At 45.1% G+C, this 21,976-nt stretch overlaps 1 protein-coding gene across 5 annotated transcripts in view; it reads right to left on the bottom strand.

The window, feature by feature from the left end:
* LOC138774137 (E3 ubiquitin-protein ligase RNF14-like) overlaps positions 1 to 21,613 on the bottom strand; it is a 34,606-nt gene extending 12,993 nt beyond the window's left edge. The window contains exons 1-8 of one of the 5 annotated variants that reach the window (XM_069954776.1): positions 21,526 to 21,613; positions 14,667 to 14,753; positions 13,332 to 13,413; positions 13,059 to 13,219; positions 8,598 to 8,749; positions 6,859 to 7,335; positions 4,976 to 5,204; positions 861 to 1,033 (exon numbers count right to left, since the gene is read on the bottom strand). In XM_069954776.1, the coding sequence (XP_069810877.1) occupies positions 861 to 1,033; positions 4,976 to 5,204; positions 6,859 to 7,335; positions 8,598 to 8,749; positions 13,059 to 13,212 (1,185 nt within the window). In that variant the 5' untranslated portion in view covers positions 13,213 to 13,219; positions 13,332 to 13,413; positions 14,667 to 14,753; positions 21,526 to 21,613. Of the gene's footprint in view, positions 1 to 860; positions 1,034 to 4,975; positions 5,205 to 6,858; positions 7,336 to 8,597; positions 8,750 to 13,058; positions 13,220 to 13,331; positions 13,414 to 14,666; positions 14,754 to 21,352; positions 21,373 to 21,502 lie in introns of those variants that run through there. The other 4 variants (XM_069954752.1, XM_069954760.1, XM_069954770.1 and 1 more) reach the window with 4 other exon arrangements.
* Positions 21,614 to 21,976: the final 363 nt, after the last annotated feature.

Raw genomic sequence — 21,976 nt, 5'->3', positions numbered from 1 at the left:
TGTTAGTGTGTCCAAGAGCCCCCTCCTCGATGCACAGCTATTTCATTCTATCCATATGAAGGACCAAAGCTGTGTTGTTTGCCAGTAGTACTCAAACAGGCACTGTTTCCCTTTCCTGCCTGGCCAATTACAGCAAAGCAAAACACTTACTCCTAGATCATGGCTTCTGGTAAGAGTGCACTTAACAAGCTGACTCTGTGCTAGGGCATTATAAACAAAGTACAATGCTATAGATGTAACGTGGAGGGGAAATTGTGCTATAGGTGCATAGTGTTTGCAGGGTGCTGTGTGAGGAGCAGCAGCAATGAACGGGTATTTACACAACGGACATCTGCCTGAGCTTTATAAAGGTGATGGAGATGAGGCCTTGATTTACTTTTGTGGTTCAGCTTGCAGGCGCACAGCCCAGGCTTTCTATCTTCCCTGCAAATAGAAGAAGCTACACCCACCTCACTTCCTGTGTTTCATCCTGGGTCTCTGTTACTAGAGACAGATCTCCCCTGGCAAGACTTTAGAACTTTATTTTAGGGGTAAGTGATATATGAATATGGTTTTAGGCTTTTAAATGAGGGGAAGTTGTTTAACCCCTTAAGGACTGGGCAAATTCCAATTTTTGCGCTTTTTTTCTCCTCCTTGTGTTTAAACGTCTATAGCGCTTGCATTTTTTTCACCTAAAGACAGATGTGAGCTAAACTGTACAGGAGTGTTTTTTTTGTCTTTACTACACTTTTAAAACTTAGGGTTTGTAAAGCAAAAACAGAAGATACAGTGAGTGGAGATCAACTACAGGAAGATACCCTGTATAAGACACCTGTCATACAAGTAATTTGAAATAAAGAACTGAATCTTCAGTATTTTACCTGAATGTGTGTTCCACAGCGAGGACAGCACTTGGAGTTATGCTCCAGCCATTCCATACTCTCCATTTCTTCCACAGCTTTTTGGATTACTCTCTTTCCATACCTCTTCTCCAGGAATTTCTTTCCTTCTTCATCTGCAGCCAGATACTCTTCACGCAATGCTACAAGTTTTTCTGAGAGGCAAAAAAGACAAAAGATTAAGCCTAGAGTTCACAAAATAAGAATAACTATAAAGATAAAGAGGGACATTTATGAAACATGGTGTAAAGTGAAACTGGCTCAGTCGCCCCTAGCAACCAACCAGATTCCACCTTTCATTTCCCAAAGAGTCTGTGAGAAAAGAAAAGTGGAATCTGATTGGTTGCTAGGGGCAACTGAGCCAGTGTCACTTTACACCATGTTTGATAAAGCTCCCCCAAAATGTTGATTAAATAGACTTTCAGACTTTTGTGCCTTAGATTTAAAGAGTACCTGCCAAGACTATTTAACACTTAAAAAAAAAATTTAAAAACATGGCCATTATGAAATATTAAAATTAAAAAAGAGTGACACATCAAAAGTTTTGACCGTTCATGGTCCGAGTGTTCAGAGGGAGACCGATCAGGAGAATGAATCAGGAGAAGTTCATGTGCGTCAGTCTCTTCTGACTCTGACCTGGGCGGTCGCATAATGTAGGTCTATGCGGTTGAAAATGCAAACTTCTGGTTCATTCTCCTGATCGGTTGAGGTCTGAAAACTCAGAACACTACCAATCAAAACTTTTGACGTGTCAACTTTTTTAAATTTAAATATTTTATAATGGCTATGGATTTTTTTTATAAAGTGTTAAAAAGTCACAAATACATTTTAGACCAAATCTTACTGTTCTGGTAAACATTTGGTGCTCCTGACCTTTCTTTGGACTATGGGTAAAACTAAGCATTCTGACTTGCTGAATGGTGTGACAACTGCTGAGGACACCCTCATTTTTGTCATATTCTTCTAGTTGCTGACTGCCTTTTAAAGACCCCATGACCGTGAAATTAATCAGGACTTTTAATCAGGAAATCCTGATAAATTTCTGGTCCCACTGAAGTCTATTGGCAATGGACCCCCCTCATAGAAATTGTGAAGGGTGTCTGTTCTGGGAAAAATAGAACCTGTCCAGTTTTCGCCTGAAATTGTGGCACGGATGAGCCCAAATAAGTATATGGGTGCATCCAGAAACTGTCCAGAATTCCGGATGTCTTTCTTGGAGACATCATTTAGTGGCATTATTTTCCCTGATCAGGAAATCTTAAAAGCAATACTAATAGTTTCCTGACTATAAATACAGATTACCATCAAGAAATACTGATGATTTTCTGGAGCCTCCTGATCAAGATTTCCTTAAAGTTACACATGACATGGCCGTATGCATGGGGCCTAAAGGTAGCCATATACCTTCAAAAACTGATGCCCAAACAATCATTTGGCCGCCAGTTATCTCTTCCGTCTTCCCCATACACAGAAAAAATTGACACAGTCAAGCATCTGTCTTCTCTATGGAGAGAGGTAAGCCGCAGCCAGAGTGCTCTGACAGTGCCTTAGCTCTCCTAAAACAAAGGGGCCAGGCGGTGATTTTCCATCCTGCCCAGTAGTCATTCGGGAAAACCCCATACACTTAATATTGACTGCTGAACCTGTCAGAGGTGTATGGTGAGAGTAGTGATGTCACGATACCAGAATTTTGAGTTCGATACCAATACTCGATTTTTTAGTTCGATACTCGATACCAGTTTGATACCTCGAAAAAAAAAAACAACCCCCCCCCCCCATATAAGATCAGCACCCTCCTCTCCTGACATCCTCTGTGCTGCTGTGACCGCCCCATAGATCAGCACACTCCTCTCCGGACATCCTCTGTGCTGCTGTGACCTCCCCTATAGATCAGCACACTCCTCTCCTGACATCCTCTGTGCTGCTGTGACCTCCCCATAGATGAGCACACTCCTCTCCTGACATCCTCTGTGCTGCTGGGACGCTGTGACCTCCCCTATAAGATCAGACCCCTCCTCTCCTGACATCCTCTGTGCTGCTGTGACCTCTCAAAAGATCAGCACACTCCTTCCTCTCCTGACATCCTCTGTGCTGCTGTGACCTCCCCTATAGATCAGCCTCCTCCTCTCCTGACATCCTCTGTGCTGCTGGGACGCTGTGACCTCCCCTATAAGATGAGACCCCTCCTCTCCTGACATCCTCTGTGCTGCTGTGACCTCCCCTATCGATCAGCACACTCCTCTCCTGACATCCTCTGTGCTGCTGTGACCTCTCATAAGATCAGCACCCTCCTCTCCTGACATCCTCTGTGCTGCTGGGACGCTGTGACCTCCCCTATAAGATCAGACTCCTCCTCTCCTGACATCCTCTGTGCTGCTGTGACCTCCCCTATCGATCAGCACACTCCTCTCCTGACATCCTCTGTGCTGCTGGGACCTCCCCTATCGATCAGCACACTCCTCTCCTGACATCCTCTGTGCTGCTGTGTCCTCCCCTATAAGATCAGCACCCTCATCTCCTGACATCCTCTGTGCTGCTGTGACCTCTCCTATAAGATCAGCCCCCTCCTTTCCTGACATCCTCTGTGCTGCTGTGACGCTGTGACCTCCCCTATAAGATCAGCCCCCTCCTCTCCTGACATCCTCTGTGCTGCTGTGACCTCCCCTATAAGATCAGCCCCCTCCTCTCGGATTGACGGGGGGGGGGGGGGATTGGGGTCCAGGTTGGGTGGACAGCCCGGGGCCCAGGGTACATTTAATCCGCCACTGGGTACAGACTACAACCCCCACACTGCAGGGAGCTGGTGAAGGCTGCCAGGTCTGGACAGACAAGAGAGGGTTACTCTGCCTGGCAGGTCAGTTCCTGTCAGAGGGCGGGGGTGTAAGGGCAGGGATGTGGGGGCACACTAGAGGGCAGGGATGTGGGGGGGCACACTAGAGGGCAGGGATGTGGGGGGGCACACTAGAGGGCAGGGATGTGGGGGGGCACACCAGAGGGCAGGGATGTGGGGGGCACACTAAAGGGCAGGGATGTTTGCAATGTCTGCACACATCCCCTGCTCTCACTTACTGCGGTACCACTCAAAGCATGAGGCTTGTCAAAGCAGAGGGGAGGGGGGATTTGTAAAGGGAGTTTAAGGTGGAACAGACAGCCTGAATCTTGGCCAGCAGCAAAGGTTAATCTTCCTGCTGGCCGTGGTTCAGGTTGTCTGTTCCACCTTAAATAAGCTCCCTTTACAAATCCCCCTCCCCTCAGCTCCGGGAAGCTCCCAGCTGTCAGGCCTCCGTTCCTCCTGCATATTCATGTGTGCACACTCAGACCGGTCAGGAAGCGCAGCCACCGAGAGTGTGCATACATGAATATGCATAGGAACAGCGCCGCAGATGGACAGAGAGCGAGCCGGCATCATAGTCTCCCCAACCTCACACTGAGAAGCGCAGCCGTAGACACAGCTCCTCACACCGGCTGCATTCCAGGAGGGACAGGGGGCTGAGGTGTGACAGGCTGCGGGTCATTAGCAGCGGGGGTCTGCTACACATAGTAGCCGACCCCCACTGCTTCTGGAGAGGCTCAGGATGGGTCAGATGCCGCTGTCAGTTGTGACAGCGGCATCTGCACAGTTATATAGCTGGCACTAGCGATCGCTGTGTGCCGGCTATAAATTATCCCTGCAGTGAGCGGAGGAAGGGGCGGGCGGAGGAGGAGGAAGTGACGCCAGGGGGCAGGGGGCTGCACTCAGAGAACATGGCCGGCGCTCTGCTAGCCGCCGGCTGTGTTCTCTGCTCTATACTTTATGTTAAGCTGCGTTATTAGGCAGCTTAATATAAAGTATCGATACCAGGAAATCCTGGTACCGAATCGTTTTTTTGCCCGAAATATCGATAGTAGTATCGATATTTCGGTGCATCGTGCATCCCTAGGTGAGAGTTGCTCATGACACCTCACAGTGACATTCATGCTGCAGTCTCCCATTCTTATGTCCCTCAGTGCATGGAGACAGGCACAATTTACTACATAATAATAAAGAAATTGGGTGCAGACAATAGGGAATTTATTGTTGTGCTTGTCAGTACAGCCACAAGAGAAACTGAACATACCTGCAGTGAATTTGCAAGGGGAGACTCCATGAAAGGTCATTCTACAAACAATACAAAACGCATATTGACAGACGGAGCAAATGCCCATTGTACTCTCTGGCTCCTGCATAACTGGTGTCTCACAACCTGGGCGGGGGCAGTAAACAACATCAGCCATTAAATCCAGGCTTGACTTCAAGAGGAGACGATCATAGCGACTGAAAAGCTTCTCATCTACTAGATCTTTTACCTAGAAGTAATTAGGTATAGGCAAAGTGTTAGGTTCCTCTTAACTGAATACCATGGACAATAAGTAGTCCTCTCTATTATGTGGTTGAGCTCAGTAGTCCTAGATATTTATGAGCACCAGAAACCTCCTCCCACCAGCTGCTGATTGGTCCATATAGGCAGTCAACTATCAATCAATCAGCAGCTGGAAAGCGGGGTAGGGGTGTGTCAAGAATCCCATTTTCCTGCATATCCTGCATAACGGCTGAACAAAATGATGCAGGTAATGCAGCGATCTGTTCAGCATTTCTGTCACTTGTTTATGCTGCGTTAAATGAGGGCAGCATACATGACAGATTCCCTTTAAATATACAGAACTGTCATCTATTGTAGTTCATTCCTTCATTACCAAGCTATTTTCTTAGTTGTTTCATTGTCGCCTTTAAAGTGCCCTAACCTTTTCATTTTTTAGTCAACATACCTATATGAGGGCTTGTTTTTTGCGGGACAAATTGTACTTTAGGTACAAATTGCTGTTTGATTGCTTTATTTTCCTTTATTTTCCTTTACACAAATATATATTTATATTTACACATACAATAGAGCAAGTGTGGTGTTTTTTCATTTTTATAGCATACCATGTGGGATAAATATTCAGATAATATTATAGTTTAAGTCATTATGAATGTGGTGATACTAAATATATGGGGGTTTTTATGTTTTATATAAAAATTATTCTGTGAGGGGAAACTTTGTAGTTGTATTTTTTGGGAAAGGTTTTTTTTTTAATATAATGAAATTATAGTTTACAAAACGTTAATTTTTATTAGTCCCACAAAAGGACTTCAGAATGCAAACATCTGAACAATAATATAATACACTGAACTTCTAGTATAGTGCAGGTATATTACCCTGCAACATAACCGGCCTTGCTGGAGAGAAAATCAAGCAGGCACAAATATATGGCACACCTGGGGGCCTTCAATAGACCCCCTGCTGCTATAGAAAATAATCTGCATTTCAGCAATTGTGTTACCCTGATGCTGTTGGGGTAACAAAAGTCCAGAAATCACTTATGCCACAATTGCAAATTTGGTACAGCATTTAAGGGGTAAACTACAAGGATCGGGGGGTTCTCTGCTCTTAATAGTTAGAGCAGGTGCCTTGCTGTCATGCTGCATCCAAGTTCCTGTGATATTCTGCACAGGAGACCAGTTCATGGCTACTTTTGCCCCACCAACAAAAGATACATTGTGATTATTAAGGGGTTGTGTCATTATGAAAACTTGGTATATACTAATGTATTACGCGGGAAAGTGGACCCTGCCCGCGAGGGCTTACAAACATTCTTAATGTAAGGCCCCTTTTACACATCTGCTTATTCTCTCCGCATCTGCACACCCGTAAATACAAACGGCATATGGACCCATTGATTTCTATGGCCCCATACACACAGCCATAGGTGTTACGGATCTGTGTTGGCCATTGTGCAGCACAGATTACCTATTCTCAATTAATGGGTCAGTGGAAACACAGACGGTTACAGCTAAACATCAGTGGCACTGTCCATGGCTGCAGCACTACGGATGTGTCAATTGGGACTAAGATTGCTTGATTAATCTTCTCCGAAATCTTTCAGAAATGGATTTCAAATGACTCTGCCAGCTTTCACTTACCTGAGCAGGTGTTGCAATAGACGTGCACTTTGGTTCAGGGCAGTTCAGGGCATGGACTTGTCCATCTTTAATCTGTATTTCAAAGTAGTCTTTGAGACAGGTGTTACAGTACACATGTTGGCAAGCCTTAAAGTGGGTGCACTCACTGCCTAGCTTTTCCATAAAACAGATATTGCACAAGAATGCTTTGCTGTCAAAAGCCTTCTTCTGTTGAGCTTCATTGAAATCCAAGATGTATCTGAGTAGGGCAGACACTGACTGAACGTCCTGTATGCCCCGTTTGTCCAATATAACCCCATGAGTAAGGGTCTTTTCTGGGGATTGCAAACCATTGCCAGACACTTCAATCTCATATGGAGACGTTATATTCACGTAATCAAGTGTCTCCTCCTTTAGAAATTGAATCCATGGAAACAAGACAACGGATCCCTTGTTCTCCTCCCATAGGTCATCTAAATGCTGGCATAACAATGTGAGCTGAAAAGAAAGTAAGGCCATTAACATTATTTTTTTTTTCATACCTATTTCCCACTGTCCCCAAGAATACCTATCATACGAGAAACAAAATGTAATTCACATACAAGTATATGTAAGTTATAATTAATACTTCAACCTAGTTAGAATTCATTGTCTCCCTTCTAAACAAATATGGTATTAATAAAAACTAGAGATCGTTGTGCAAATAAATTATGCCCCAACCAGCACTGTACATGGAAAAATAAAAGTGCTACGGCTCTTAGAAGGCAGGAAGAATAGACAAATAGCCTGGTCAATAAGGGATTGAAGTGGTTATTCTACAAAGAGGGAAAGGCTGAGCTGTGAGCTTCATCAAGTCTCTTCTCTATCTACTGGTGTTACATTTCACTGTAATGCTATATAGATCACTTTACAGCAGTGTCTTTTTAGACAGGACAGAAAGTCTCAGCTTAGTCTTAGATCAAGTGGGTAGACTGAAAACTGCAAGATTTCAGGATTGATTAAAAGTAAAATGTTAATGTTAGTTTATTTAAACTATGGAACTACCGTCCAGTATACCGGACAACTGTGGTATGTAAACTATTTAAAGTATTCTTATTGATGAAGTATCTAGCAGTGTACTATCTAATAACCGATAAACAGCATGGTTTATGAAAAGCAATTGATGCCTAATCAAGACATTTGGTTTCTATGCAGGCACAAGTTGTATGGAACAGGTGCAATGTAGTCATTGTAAATGGTACTCACTCAAAATGGGTCAGCCGTGGGGAACTAAAATGATCTGTGTTAGACCAAATTATTCTTAATCATCTTATGAAATTATATGGGGTATTTCCATTTCAACTAACATGAGATGAGCGAACCGGCATTTGATTAGCGGGGGCTGCAGAACTTGGATAAAGCTCTAAGGTTGTCTGGAAAACATGGATACAGCCAATGACTATATCCATGTTTTCCACATAGCCTTAGGGCTTTATCCAACTTCAGCAGCCACCGCTAATCAAATGCCGAAAGTTCGGGTTCGGATGGACTCGAGCATGCTCCAGGTTCGCTCATCTCTAATAGTTATACTTGTTTGGCTTATCAAAGTGAAATCTGCTGCAATTCAGCTACAGTATGTGTGAGCCCACCCTAAGTGAATATCCACAGATTCATTGATTTCCACTGTCAACCATTGCCTAAAGACGAAATTTACAGAAAACCCACCCATACATACAAACCGTTTTTGTTAAATGTTTTCAGTATGATAAATGATCAGTAACCTGTCTTGGTGAAAGCCACTTGCAGCTTAGAGTGAAATTCGGAGGTTGAGTAGATGGGTAATCTGGAGGAAGTTCAAAGTTCAAGACAATCGGTGGTAGAAAGGACACAGTGTTCTCAAACTTCTCCGTACAGGAGTCTGCAGCACTGTTGTCTTTAGAGAAAAAAAAAAAAAATTATTTCATGATAAGCATTAAAATGGCTGGACCCTGCGCAGAGGAGGAGGAGGAGACATCAGTGTTGGGACCTCCTCCTGCTCTTTTACTCTGCAGCTGGAGTAATTACCTTCTGTATCACTTACATGCTGCAGTGCAGGAAGGGTTAAACCACACATCTTTCTCTTTGGTCCCGCCCTCCACATTATTTTAATTTTTTAGCCATGTCGCCCAGCCCTACCCAGTTTATATTCCTAATCTTGTTTAACTATGTGGTAGGGCTGCATTTGTGCACTAAATTACCTGACAGCCCACCCTCATCATCCACTCTCTGCTGGTATATCAGATTTTTTTAAATTAATATGAAGAAGCTAAATGGTTTTTAACCCCTTAAGGACTGGGCCTGAAATGGCCTTAAGGACCGGAGCAAATTTTATGAATATGACCTGTGTCACTTTATTCATTAATAACTTCGGGATGCTTTTACCTATCCGGCTGATTCTGAGATTGGTTTCTCGTGACATATTGTACTTCCCATTTCTTGTAAATTGGAGTCGATACTTATAACGAATCTTTATGAAAAAAACCAAAATAACGTAAAAAATTGTAAAAAAATGCATTTTTCCAACTTTAAAACTTTTCTGCTTATACAGAAAATGGTTATGCCACATAAATTATATATTAAATAGCATTAGCAACATGTCTACTTTATGTTGGCGGCATTTATTAAACTATATTTCATTTTTTTTAGATAATAGAAAGCGTAAAACATTAGCAGAAAATTTCCAAAAAAATTTCAAAATCAGATATTTTTAGGGACCTGTTCAGGTTTAAAGTGTATTTGAGGGGACTGTATGTTAGAAAGCCCCACAAAGCACCCCATTTCAGAAACTACACCCCCAAAACTCTGCAAAAGCACATCCAGAAAGTTTTTTTACCCTTTAGGGGAGTCACAGAAATAAAAGCTAAGTGTGTAAGAAATTTGAAAATTTAAATTTTCTGTGCAGAGATTTTATTGTAATCCAATATTTTTCATAATTATAAACCTATTACCAGAGAAATGCACCCCAATATTTATTGCCCCGTTTCTGCAGTTTATAAAAATACCCCATATGTGGCCCTATTGCGCTATTTGACGCAACCACAAGCCTCAGATATAAAGGAGCGCCTAGTGCATTTCAATGGCTCCGTTATATTTGGTCATTTCTGACTGTACCACTTCAGGTTGGCAGAGGCTCTGGGGTGCCAAAACCTAAAAAACACCCCTAAAGGGACACCATTTAGAAAACTACACCCCTTAAGGAATGTAACAAGGGGTGCGGTGAGCATCTGGACCCCACAGGTGCTTCACAGATTTTCCCAACAATGGCGTGAAAAAAGACAAAAGTATTTTTTACACTAAGACGTTGATCTAGCCTTCAATTTTTCATTTTAACAAAGGGATAAAAGGTAAAAAAAAACACAAAACATGTAGCGCAGTTTCTCTCGAGTACAGAAATACCCCACATGTGGACATAAAGTGGCAAGCGGGCACAGGACGAGCCTCCAAAGGGAAGGAGCGCCAATTGGCTTTTGGAAGCTGGATTTCACTGGAATGGATTTCAAGGGTCATGTCGCATTTACAGAGCCCTCGTGCTGCCAAAACACTGGAAACCCCCCACAAGTGACCCCATTCTGGAAACTACACCCCTTAAGGAATTTAACAAGGGGTGCAGTGAGCATATGGACCCCACTGGTGAGGGACACAAATGTGGAAAAATGTGACGTGAAAGTGAAAATTTTCATTTTTTCACATTCACGGCACAAATGTGCCCGTCATCAAGGGGTCCCTATCATCATTGCACCCCTTGTTAGATTCCTTGAGGGGTGTAGTTTCCAGAATGGGGTCACTTGTGGGGGGTTTCCACTGTCTTGGCAGCACGAGGGCTCTGTAAATGCGACATGGCGTTCATCATCCATTCTAGCTAAATCCAACCTCCAAAATCCAAATGGCGCTCCTTCCCTTCGGAGGCTTGCCCTGCGCCCACATGGCGCTTTATGTCCACATGTGGGGTATTTACGGACTCGGGGGAAATTGCTCTACACATTTTTTGTGTTTTTTTCCCTTTAACCCCTTGTGAAAATGATAAATTCAAGGCTAAACCAACATTATAGTGTAAAAAATGTAATATTTCATTTTCACGCCACATTGTTCCACATTTGTGCCCGTCACCAGTGGGGTCCATATGCTCACCACACCCCTTGTTACATTCCCTGAGGGGTGTAGTTTCCATAATGTGGTCACTTGTGGGGGGTTTCAACTGTCTTGGCAACACAGGGGCCTTTTAAATGCAACATGGCCCCTCGAAATCTATTCCAGCCAAATCCAGCCTCAAAAAACCAAATGGCGCTCCATCCCTTTGGAGGCTTACCCTGCACCCGCTACGCTACCCCCAGACACGTCACTGGATGATGAGGATGAATGGAGGAAAGAAGGATCACCCCATTCATCCTCACTGGCTGTTTCAGTGTCGGAGGCAATAATAGCGTATGCGTCCGACACCGAAAACACCCTGGGGGCCATCTTTATACGGGGACTAGTATATGGGGTATGTAAATGTTTAGTGGTGTAGTGTAAAACTTTATTCCGTGTAGTGTAATGGTGTTTTTTACATGTTTTTTTAACATTAAGTTTAAAAAAAAAAAACTACGCCAAGAAAGGAGTTGCCGATAAATGCTGCACTTATGTGCGGCACTTATCAGCAGACCGTGGCTGTAGGATAGAAGAAAAAAACACCCTACGCCAAAAAGGAGGAGTTGCTGATCAGTGGCGCACTTAAAACTTTCTTCAACCCTATAGCTACTGATATGTGTATTATATACACTTATCAGCCGCTAGGGGGCAGTAGAACGCAAATTCCGGAAAAAGACGAAGTTTGACGACGCTGGAGCCGATGATTACCGAAGGGGACCGCCGGAAAAAGCCGAAGACGCGGACGCGATCGGAACCCGGAAGACGCGATCTGGACGCTGGATCAGGTGAGTATGGGTCAATACCTGCTGTGGACACCTCAGCTACCTAGCTGAGGTGTCCAAAGCAGGTATTTAACCCCTTTATGGGGTACTTATATCACCGTGATCGTCCGGCCGGTCACGGCGATCGGGACGTGGCACCGTGGCCACCATTACTTTTAACAGTAATAGCGGTCGGTGCCGTTCTCGGACAGCACTGACCGGCATTGCTTTCCGGGCCATCGGGTCACCGATGACCCAGAAAGCTGCAGATCGCCGCCATTGGCTGATCTGAATTGATCAGCCAATAGCGGCGATCGTCAGCACGGGAGGGGTTAATCACCCCCCGTGCCGACAAGCAGGGATGGCCTGCTATACATAACCGCGGGCGTAAATGTACGCCCGTTTGCGTTAAGGCACGGGTTTTCGGGGCGTACACTTACGCCCGCGGTCGTTAAGGGGTTAACATGTAACCATTGCAGAGTAAAAGTGCCAAGTCAGCCAAGCCCAACAATTTTAATGACAACAGGCTATATTTAATGTGTATGAAGGTGCCCTGACTCTCCCTCAATGTTGGGGGAAGAATTAGCAGGAATGAAGGATTTCAACATGCCTGGCCCCTTGTTTCTATTAGAGATAGGCCACTTCCAAAAATCTCCCCATTAAGCAGCGTCACAGCTCGCTCCAGGGTTTTCTGCGGCTGCTATTCAATGAATAGCAGTCGCAGAAAACTGACATGTCCGCTTTCTACAGCGCTGCTAGGGATCCCGGCCGGAGTGTATACCCTGTTTATACACTCTGGCCGAGATTCCCTCGGCCTGCAGCACAAGAAGGTTCCATACCAATTATGGCAATTGCAACAACGGCCGTGATTAGTACGGAACTTACATTGTGTGAACATGGCCTATGGCTGTATCCATGTTTTCCAGGCAGCTTTAGGGCTGCATCCGACGGAAATCAAATCCTCCAGATTCGCTCATCTCAAGTTATTGTGGTGTGGTGTTACTGCCATGAGAAGCCGACGTGTGTCAATGTAGCCTTAATCACCAGGCAACTAAAGTTTTTGGTCCCATTTACTCCCTCACATAATAATACATTCATTTTTCCACTTGCAAAGGTAAATTCATGGCCACTCTGCACATATGTCTGGTACGCACAGATAGGCTACAAGCAGATAACCATGAAATCAGTGAACACACTGTCATCACACTTAGGGTTAATTATAAGCATGGATGTTGGCTACCAGAATATATAGATACTGCTGATACCACCAGAAATAAAATGTATTACATTCAATGGCATCAATTTCTAACTTACTTTTCACAGATACTATAAAATGTGAGGGTAACTCCAGGGACACTTGAATTTCCCCTCCAGGAGCCCCATCTGCCCTCTTAAATTCATCTTCTGAGTAAATACTAGCCAAGGCTAATAGTTCATCCTCCTGGGACTCTTGGTCTTCTGTGGACATTGGTTACCTGTGAAGGATAAAGAAACATAATTTAGATTAAAGATTTTAAAAATGTGGTTCCTCGTATTTTCAAAATGTTTTTTTCCTCGACCTTCATAACTGAAGATGAGTGAACTTACTGTAGGGTTAGACACCCAAACTGCAACAACATAGAGGGTGCTAATCTGCCCTGAATCTGATTGGCTGGAAAATCTGGCTGATCTGTAAGGACATTTCAATTGGAAGATCTCTGTCATTGTGCAAATCATACTGTAGGCAAATGGGGCTAATCAGCAGTCACTGTACAACTAAACTACATCCACTCACTGGCTGTCTATTAATGTCACAGTACAGTACTACATGTGCTGCGCTTCACTGCCTTCCACCCATGTAACATGTGCTGTGCTGCACCACCCTCCACCCATGTAACATGTGCTGTGCTGCACCGCCCTCCACCCATGTTACATGTGCTGCACCGCCCTCTACCCATGCAACATGTGCTTAGCTGCACCGCCCTCCACCCATGTAACATGTGCTTAGCTGCACCGCCCTCCACCCATGTAACATGTGCTTAGCTGCACCGCCCTCCACCCATGTAACATGTGCTTAGCTGCACCACCCTCTACCCATGTAACATGTGCTTAGCTGCACCGCCCTCCACCCATGTTACATGTGCTGTGCTGTACTGCCCTCCACCCATGTAGCATGTGCTGTGCTGCACCGCCCTCCACCCATGTTACATGTGCTGTGCTGCACCGCCCTCTACCCATGTTGCATGAGCCGCACTGCCCTCCACCCATGTTACATGTGCTGTACTGCACCGCCCTCCACCCATGTTACATGTGCTGTGCTGTACTGCCCTCCACCCATGTAGCATGTGCTGTGCTGCACAGCCCTTCACCCATGTTACATGTGCTGTGCTGCGCTGCCCTCCACCCATGTCGCATGAGCCGCACTGGCCTCCACCTGTGCTAAACTGCTATCCACCCATTCTACATGTGGTGTGCTGCTCTGCTCGAAACATGTTCTTCACCATTGTCCACCTGCATTGCCCTCTACCTGTGCTGCACTGCTCATCACACATGCTACATGTACTGCACTGCCCTCCACATGTGCCACTTATGATATACCGCTCTTTACCTGTGCTGCACTGCTCACCACCGTGTTACATGATCTGCACTGCCCCTCCCCCACCTTTGTTGCATTGCTCTCAAACTGTTCCTCATGTAGGGAAAAGATCGATGCGTTGGGGTAGAGACTTTCATAGTTTAAAAATTCTTGGAGAAAAACCTGGAAACAGTTATGTGGGGAGCAGACAAAAGGAGGGCAAAAAAAGGACATTTCATAGTGGGTGGTTAGTAAGAAAAGACTATCTGAAGTCATTGTTCCTGTTCTGTATGGCTGTGCCAAAACAGTAATAATTGCACCAAGGGTGAAATGGAAAATGTAAAGCAAGTCCCGTATTTACAGATTACCTTGATGGTGTAGTTGTAGGACGGGAAGCAGGGTTATACTACAGAATAAGCTGTTGCAGATGAGACAGGTAAACCTCCATTATCAGTCTAGTAAAAGATAGAAACATGATTTGTTAATGGGGGGGTCTGAGAATTTTACTTAAGTAAAATAAAATTTAAAAAAAAACTAGTTGCTAACCTGATAAATCACAGTAGCAATGACATAACGTACATCTACACTCACCGGCCACTTTATTAGGTACACCTGTCCAACTGCACGTTACCACTTAATTTCTAATCAGCCAATCACATGGCGGCAACTCAGTGCATTTAGGCATGTAGACATGTTCAAGACAATCTCCTGCAGTTCAAACCGAGCATCAGTTTGGGGAAGAAAGGTGATTTGAGTGCCTTTGAACGTGGTATGGTTGTTGGTGCCAGAAGGACTGGTCTGAGTATTTCAGAAACTGCTGATCTACTGGGATTTTCACGCACAACCATCTCTAGGGTTTACAGAGAATGGTCCGAAAAAGAAAAAACATCCAGTGAGCGGCAGTTCTGTGGGCGGAAATGCCTTGTTGATGCCAGAGGTCAGAGGAGAATGGGCAGACTGGTTCGAGCTGATAGAAAGGCAACAGTGACTCAAATAGCCAACCGTTACAACCAAGGTAGACAGAAGAGCATCTCTGAACGCACAGTACGTCGAACTTTGAGGCAGATGGGCTACAGCAGCAGAAGACCACTCCGGGTGCCACTCCTTTCAGCTAAGAACAGGAAACTGAGGCTACAATTTGCACAAGCTAATCGAAATTGGACAGTAGAAGATTGTAAAAACGTTGCCTGGTCTGATGAGTCTCGATTTCTGCTGCGACATTCGGATGGTAGGGTCAGAATTTGGTGTCAACAACATGAAAGCATGGATCCATCCTGCCTTGTATCAACGGTTCAGGCTGCTGCTGGTGGTGTCATGGTGTGGGGAATATTTTCTTGGCACTCTTTGGGCCCCTTGGTACCAATTGAGCATCGTTGCAACGCCACAGCCTACCTGAGTATTGTTGCTGACCATGTCCATCCTTTTATGACCACAATGTACCCAACATCTGATGGCTACTTTCAGCAGGATAATGCGCCATGTCATAAAGCTAGAATCATCTCAGACTGGTTTCTTGAACATGACAATGAGTTCACTGTACTCAAATGGCCTCCACAGTCACCAGATCTCAATCAATAGAGCATCTTTGGGATGTGGTGGAACGGGAGATTCGCATCATGGACGTGCAGCCGACAAATCTGCGGCAACTGTGTGATGCCATTATGTCAATATGGACCAAAATCTCTGAGGAATGCTACCAGCACCTTGTTGTATCTATGCCACGAAGAATTGAGGCAGTTCTGAAGGCAAAAGGGGGTCCAACTTGTTATTAGCATGGTGTACCTAATAAAGTGGCCGGTGAGTGTATGACTGCTGCTGCCAATCTTTGGCCTCAATGGTCACTTACTGTACATACTAGCCTCACCATTAAAGTGAGTCTGTACCCACAATCTGACCACCCCCCCCCCCCCCCCCCCAAACCACTTGTACCTTCAGATAGCTGCTTTTAATCCAAGATCTGTCCTGTGGTCCATTCGGCAGGTGATGCAGTTATTGTCCTAAAAAGCAACTTTTAAACTTGCAGCCCCATGCCCAACGGCTGTGGCCTAGATTGTGTATGCATTAGGCTGGCACAAACTCTCTGTCCCTCCTCCCCACCCTTCTCATCATTAGTAATGCTGCTGGAACATTTTCTCCTGTCTGAACACTGCACAGGTGCCCATGTTCAGTATTCACACAGCTGATGAATAGGAGGCAATCTGCCTGGAGCATTCCTAATGATAAGGAGGGTGGGGAGGAGGGACAGAGAGGTTGTGCCAGCCTAATGTATACACAATCTAAGCCTCGGCCGTTGGACACAGAGCAGCAAGTTTAAAAGTTGTTTTTTAGGACAATAACTGCATCACCTGCCGAACGGACCCCAGGACAGATCTTGGATTAAAGCAGCTATCTGAAGTACAGAGTTGCTTTAAACGGGTTATCCAGAGAGCAGAAACAATTCAACCTGTTCTGCTTCCTGGCACTCCATGTGGCTGTCTTGGAAGTAAAGCCTCTGACACATGAAGGGGCGGGTGCATGTTCCAAGCATTGCATTTGGGCGAAACCAGGGGAGTCAATGGCATTACCACACACTTCTCTCTCCCATGTGTTTTTTTTTTTTTTTAACTAGTAATAAATAAATTTGGTAGTGTTTTATCATACAAGGAAGGAAACAATGTAACTAAAAAATATTGTGCTGATACGGCTCCCAGCTGCATCCTACAGATCTAGGATGACTGACAGGCAGAGAGACCTGTTAGTGGCCTCACTGTCAATCATTCCTGCAAAGAACACTGACAGGCAGAGAGCTGTCATGAGTGGCTCTACACCCAGATGACTAGTTGCCGCCCCTCTCCTGGCCTCGCATGCCACAATATAAGGGTGCCTTAACACAGAGAGATCTATCTAGCAGATTTTTGAAGCCAAGGCCAATAAAAGACTATAAAAAGGGAACAGGTCAAAAAGGAAAGACTGAGATTTCTCCTCTTTTCAAATTTATTCCTGGCTTTGGCTTCAAAAATCTGTCTGATAAATCTCAATGTGTAAAGGCACCCAAAGGGCCCTATTACACAGAGCGATAATTGGCCAAATTGATTACCACTCAGTGTAATGCTGCGTTTACACGTGACGATTATCGTACGAATTTGCGCGATAACGATCGAATTCGAACAATAATCATACGTGTAAACGCAGCGAACGATCATACGACGAACGATACATCGCGCATTTTGATCTTTCAACATGTTATCAAATCGTCGTTTGTCATTCGCAAAAAAAACGCAAATCGTTCCGTGTGAACAGTCGTTCGCCGATTTAACCAATGTGTGAGATAGGCTTAAGCGTTCGCAAAACGATCGCACAACGAATTTTTCGTACGATATATCGTACCGTCTAAACGCTGCTCGTTATGAAAAAATAATCGTTACTCCGACATCGTTAATCGTACGATTGGGCCAATTATCGTTACGTGTAAACGCACCATAATAGAGACAACGATCAGCCGATGAAACGATCATCAGCTGATCATTGCTTTAGGCCCAAACCTAAAATCATCGGCCGACCGTGCATCACTATTAGAGATGAGCGAACCTGCCGAGGTTCGGGTTCGTATGAACCTGAACTCTCGGCTTCTGACTGCCGCTGTCTGCCTGCTCCGTGGAGAGGGTGGACACAGCCAGAGGACCGCCTGGAAAACTGGGATACAGCCATAGCCATAATCCCAGTTTTCTAGGTGGTCCTCCGTCTGTATCTACCCTCTCTACGGAGCAGGCAGACAGCGAGAATCAGAAGCCGAGAGTTCAGGTTTATACGAACCCGAACCTTTGGCAGGTTTGCTCATCTCTAATCACTGTGTGTAAAAACGATGTGTGGCCGGTGGCTAACGCTTCTGCAAACAGTATAAATTACCTATCCACACTCCAGGGCTCCTCCTGCCCTCTGCGTCCTCCCCGCTCCCGCATGCTGCAGCTTCAGAGAGGCATGTCTGAGAGGATAGGCCGCTCTGCCAATTACTCGCCGAGACTGGTGATTGGCTGAACACCCTGTCAGCTCAGACAGGGGATTTTGAAGCTGCAATGTGCAGGAGCGGGGAGGAAGCAGAGGGCAGGAGGAGCCCTGGAGCGTGGATAGGTAATGTCTACTGTATAAGCAAGGGCTTAAAGGACATCGGAAACAATGTCCCTGCAGCCCTTGCTAAACAATTATCAGACCGTGTAATGGTGCGTTTACAGATTTATCTGACAGATTTTCGAAGCCAAAGCCAGGAACAGTCTATGAAGAGGGAACAGGTCATAAAGGAAAGATTGAGATATCTCCTCTTTCCAAATCCATTCCTGGCTTTGGCTTCCAAAATCTGTCAGATAAATCTCTCTGTGTAAACGCACCATAATAGGCCCAGTAGACGAGCGCTGATCTACCAGATCAGGGCTCAATTACAGTGTTCATCTGACCCCCTTACACTTTTTCCCATGATATAAAGACACCCTGGCAGACGCTGCTTGTATGCTAGGGGAGCTGCATCCTAGATCTGTAGGATGCAGCTGGGAGACATATAGCAGAAGCGCACTGATAGGTTCCCTTTAAAGGGGTTATCCAGTGCTACAAAGACATGGACACTTTCTTTCAGAGACAACACGACTCTTGTCTCCAGTTCAGGTGCGGTTTGCAATTAAGCTCCATTCACTTCAATGAAACTGAGCAGCCAAACCCCACCCAAACTGGAGACAAGAGTGGTGCTGTCTCTGGAAGAAAGTGGCCATGTTTATGTAGTGCTGGTTAACCCTTTAAGGACATGGCCCATTTTCGTTTTTACGTTTTCGGTTTTTCCTCCTTGTGTTTAAAAGGTCATAGCACTTGCATTTTTCCACCTAGAAACCCACATGACCCCTTATTTCTTGCGTCACTAATTGTACTTTGCAATTACAGGCTGAATTGTTGCATAAAGTACACTGCGAAACCAGAAAAAAATTCAAAGTGTGGTGAAATTGAAAAAAAAAAACGCATTTCTTTTATTTGGGGGAAATGTGTTTTTACGCCATTCGCCCTGGGGTAAAACTGACTTGTTATGCATGTTCCTCAAGTCGTTACGATTAAAACGATATATAACATGTATAACTTATATTGTATCTGATGGCCTGTAAAAAATTCAAACCGTTGTTAACCAATATACATTCCTTAAAATCGCTCCATTCCCAGGCTTATAGCGCTTTTATCCTTTGGTCTATGGGGCTGTGCGAGGTGTCATTTTTTGCGCCATGATGTGATCTTTCTATCGGTACCTTGATTGCGCATATACGACTTTTTGATCGCTTTTTATTACATTTTTTCTGGATTTGATGCGACCAAAAATGCGCAATTTTGCACTTTGGGATTTTTTTGCGCTGACGCCGTTTACCGTACGAGATCAGGAATGTGATTAATTAATAGTTCGGGCGATTACGCACGCGGCGATACCAAACATGTTTATTTATTTATTTATTTGTTTACTTTTATTTAAAACCTGGGAAAAGGGGGGTGATTCAGACTTTTATTAGGGGAGGGGGATTTTTACTATTAACAACACTTTTTTTTTTTTTTTTACACATATACTAGAAGCCCCCCTGGGGGACTTCTAGTATATATACTTTGATCTCTCATAGAGATCTCTGCAGCATAGATATGCTGCAGAGATCCATGAGATCGGCACTCGTTTGCTTTCGGCTGCTGCAGCCGGAAACAAACGAGTGCCGAGCCGAGGACGGCGCCATCTTGGACGCGTCCCCGGCCGGCATCAGTAACGGAGATCGCTCCTCCGGGACAAGGACCCGGAGGAGCGATCTCCCCCACTAGACACCAGGGAAACGTTGCCTCCGGTAATCGGAGGCAGCTGTCAACTTTGACAGCTGCCTCCGATTAGCTAATTAGCGGGCACGGCGATCGGACCGTGCCCGCTAATAGCGGCGGTCCCGGGCTACACGCGGCACCCGGGATCGCGGCACTTCAAAGCGGGGCCGCCGCGCGGCCCCGCTTTGAAGTGCTAATGAGGACATAGGACGTACCGGTACGTCCTATGTCCTTAAGAGGTTAACCCTTAACACGTAACGATTATCGCGCAAAATCGTTACTCCGACATCGTTAATTGTACGATCGGGCCAATTATCATTTCGTGTAAACGCAGCATTAGACTCCTTCATTTTTGGCTTATAGCAAAGAAAAGCAAGAACATAGAAAGACAAACATAGCAGATATAGAATGCAATGTCCAGAAAGTATTCCAGCGAGACAGCCATCCTTAATAAAATCCACTTTTATTTAGCTTGGACAAAAATAGAATAAAACATCCAACACATGGATAGTGCAACGCGTTTCGACGTTGGTACGTCTTAATCACTGCAGTGCTTAAGACGTACCAACGTCGAAACGCGTCGCACTATCCATGTGTTGGATGTTTTATTCTATTTTTGTCCAAGCTAAATAAAAGTGGATTTTATTAAGGATGGCTGTCTCGCTGGAATACTTTCTGGACATTGCATTCTGACCAGCCCTGTGAGTTCCAGGGCACTAGCGACGCCTCCTACACCACGCTTACATCTAGGAGAAGGTTCAGACCTACATTACAGGCATGTATATGGTTGTAGCGATTTTCTTTTCTTTTGTATAGCAGATATAGCATCAGCGTTGTTTACTCTACCAATGTATAATCTACTGATAAGTTTAGCGGGTGTTTCGGAGGTGACAGTCCCTTTAAATATTGACAGAAAAGGTTTCAATAAGCTAAGTGATCCCAAGTGTACAGTCAGGGGCGATGGTCTCCTCCAATATAAATGTGTGGCAGGGGCCGTCACTGGATACCCCCCTGTGCAGAGCCCGTGTGGAACAGTCCATTAAATATCCCCCACAGGAAGTTGAGGTGCCGGCATAAGCCTATGTTCACACGTGGGTGCGGCTTCTGAGTAATGGCAGGGGCCACAGTCATGGGGTCTCCTCAGAAGCCGCTGACATTACGTGTTACCCCAGCCCTCATGTCATACACTGCATGTCTATGGCGGCAGACACACTATATACGTACACATGCATACATAGCTATATACTAAGCGCACCGGAGGCCACCTCGTGCAGCACCCGGGCACGGAGGCGCTGATTACGTAACACCGTTCCGGTTATACAGCTCCATATGAGGACATGGCAGGACGCGTTATGTACCGCACGTCCTGTCACCCCCTCTATATAAAGATACACAGTGACCCCACCTCTAACACCACTATGCACTGACCCGGTGTGTGTCACTTGCCGGGCTCCGGTTCTCTGGGTGGTGACAGTTCAGAAAGAGAAAACTTCCACATTCCAGCTGCTCCTCTCCGTCACAGCGCCACCTGCTGTACAAGAGGACTCCTGCCGTCCTATATACTGTAGTTCTATGCACTTTCACTGACCCAAAAATAATGCACCAAGAAGTTGTAGATGGAATTGAATATTACTTCATATGTGTGAATATAATGATGATGTATGGAAGCAGGGCCAGCATGGGAGTGACATTCAGCCCAGGCCCACTTATTGATTTGCACAAAAATCAGTGAATTTATGCCAATATACATCCTGCTTTGCTGATGGGCAGGCAGAGGGTGCAAGAAAGTGGAGGGGGGGCTTAGCAGGTGCAAAAACCTTTGAAACACAAACACAAAATGCAGTGAGAACCCATATTAAGCCCAACAAGAGAAGCTTTG

This window comes from Dendropsophus ebraccatus, chromosome 1, assembly GCF_027789765.1.
Source record: "Dendropsophus ebraccatus isolate aDenEbr1 chromosome 1, aDenEbr1.pat, whole genome shotgun sequence".
Lineage (NCBI taxonomy): Eukaryota > Metazoa > Chordata > Amphibia > Anura > Hylidae > Dendropsophus > Dendropsophus ebraccatus.
Note: the sequence above shows the minus strand (reverse complement) of the source record. Positions and strands in the feature narration are given on the sequence as shown.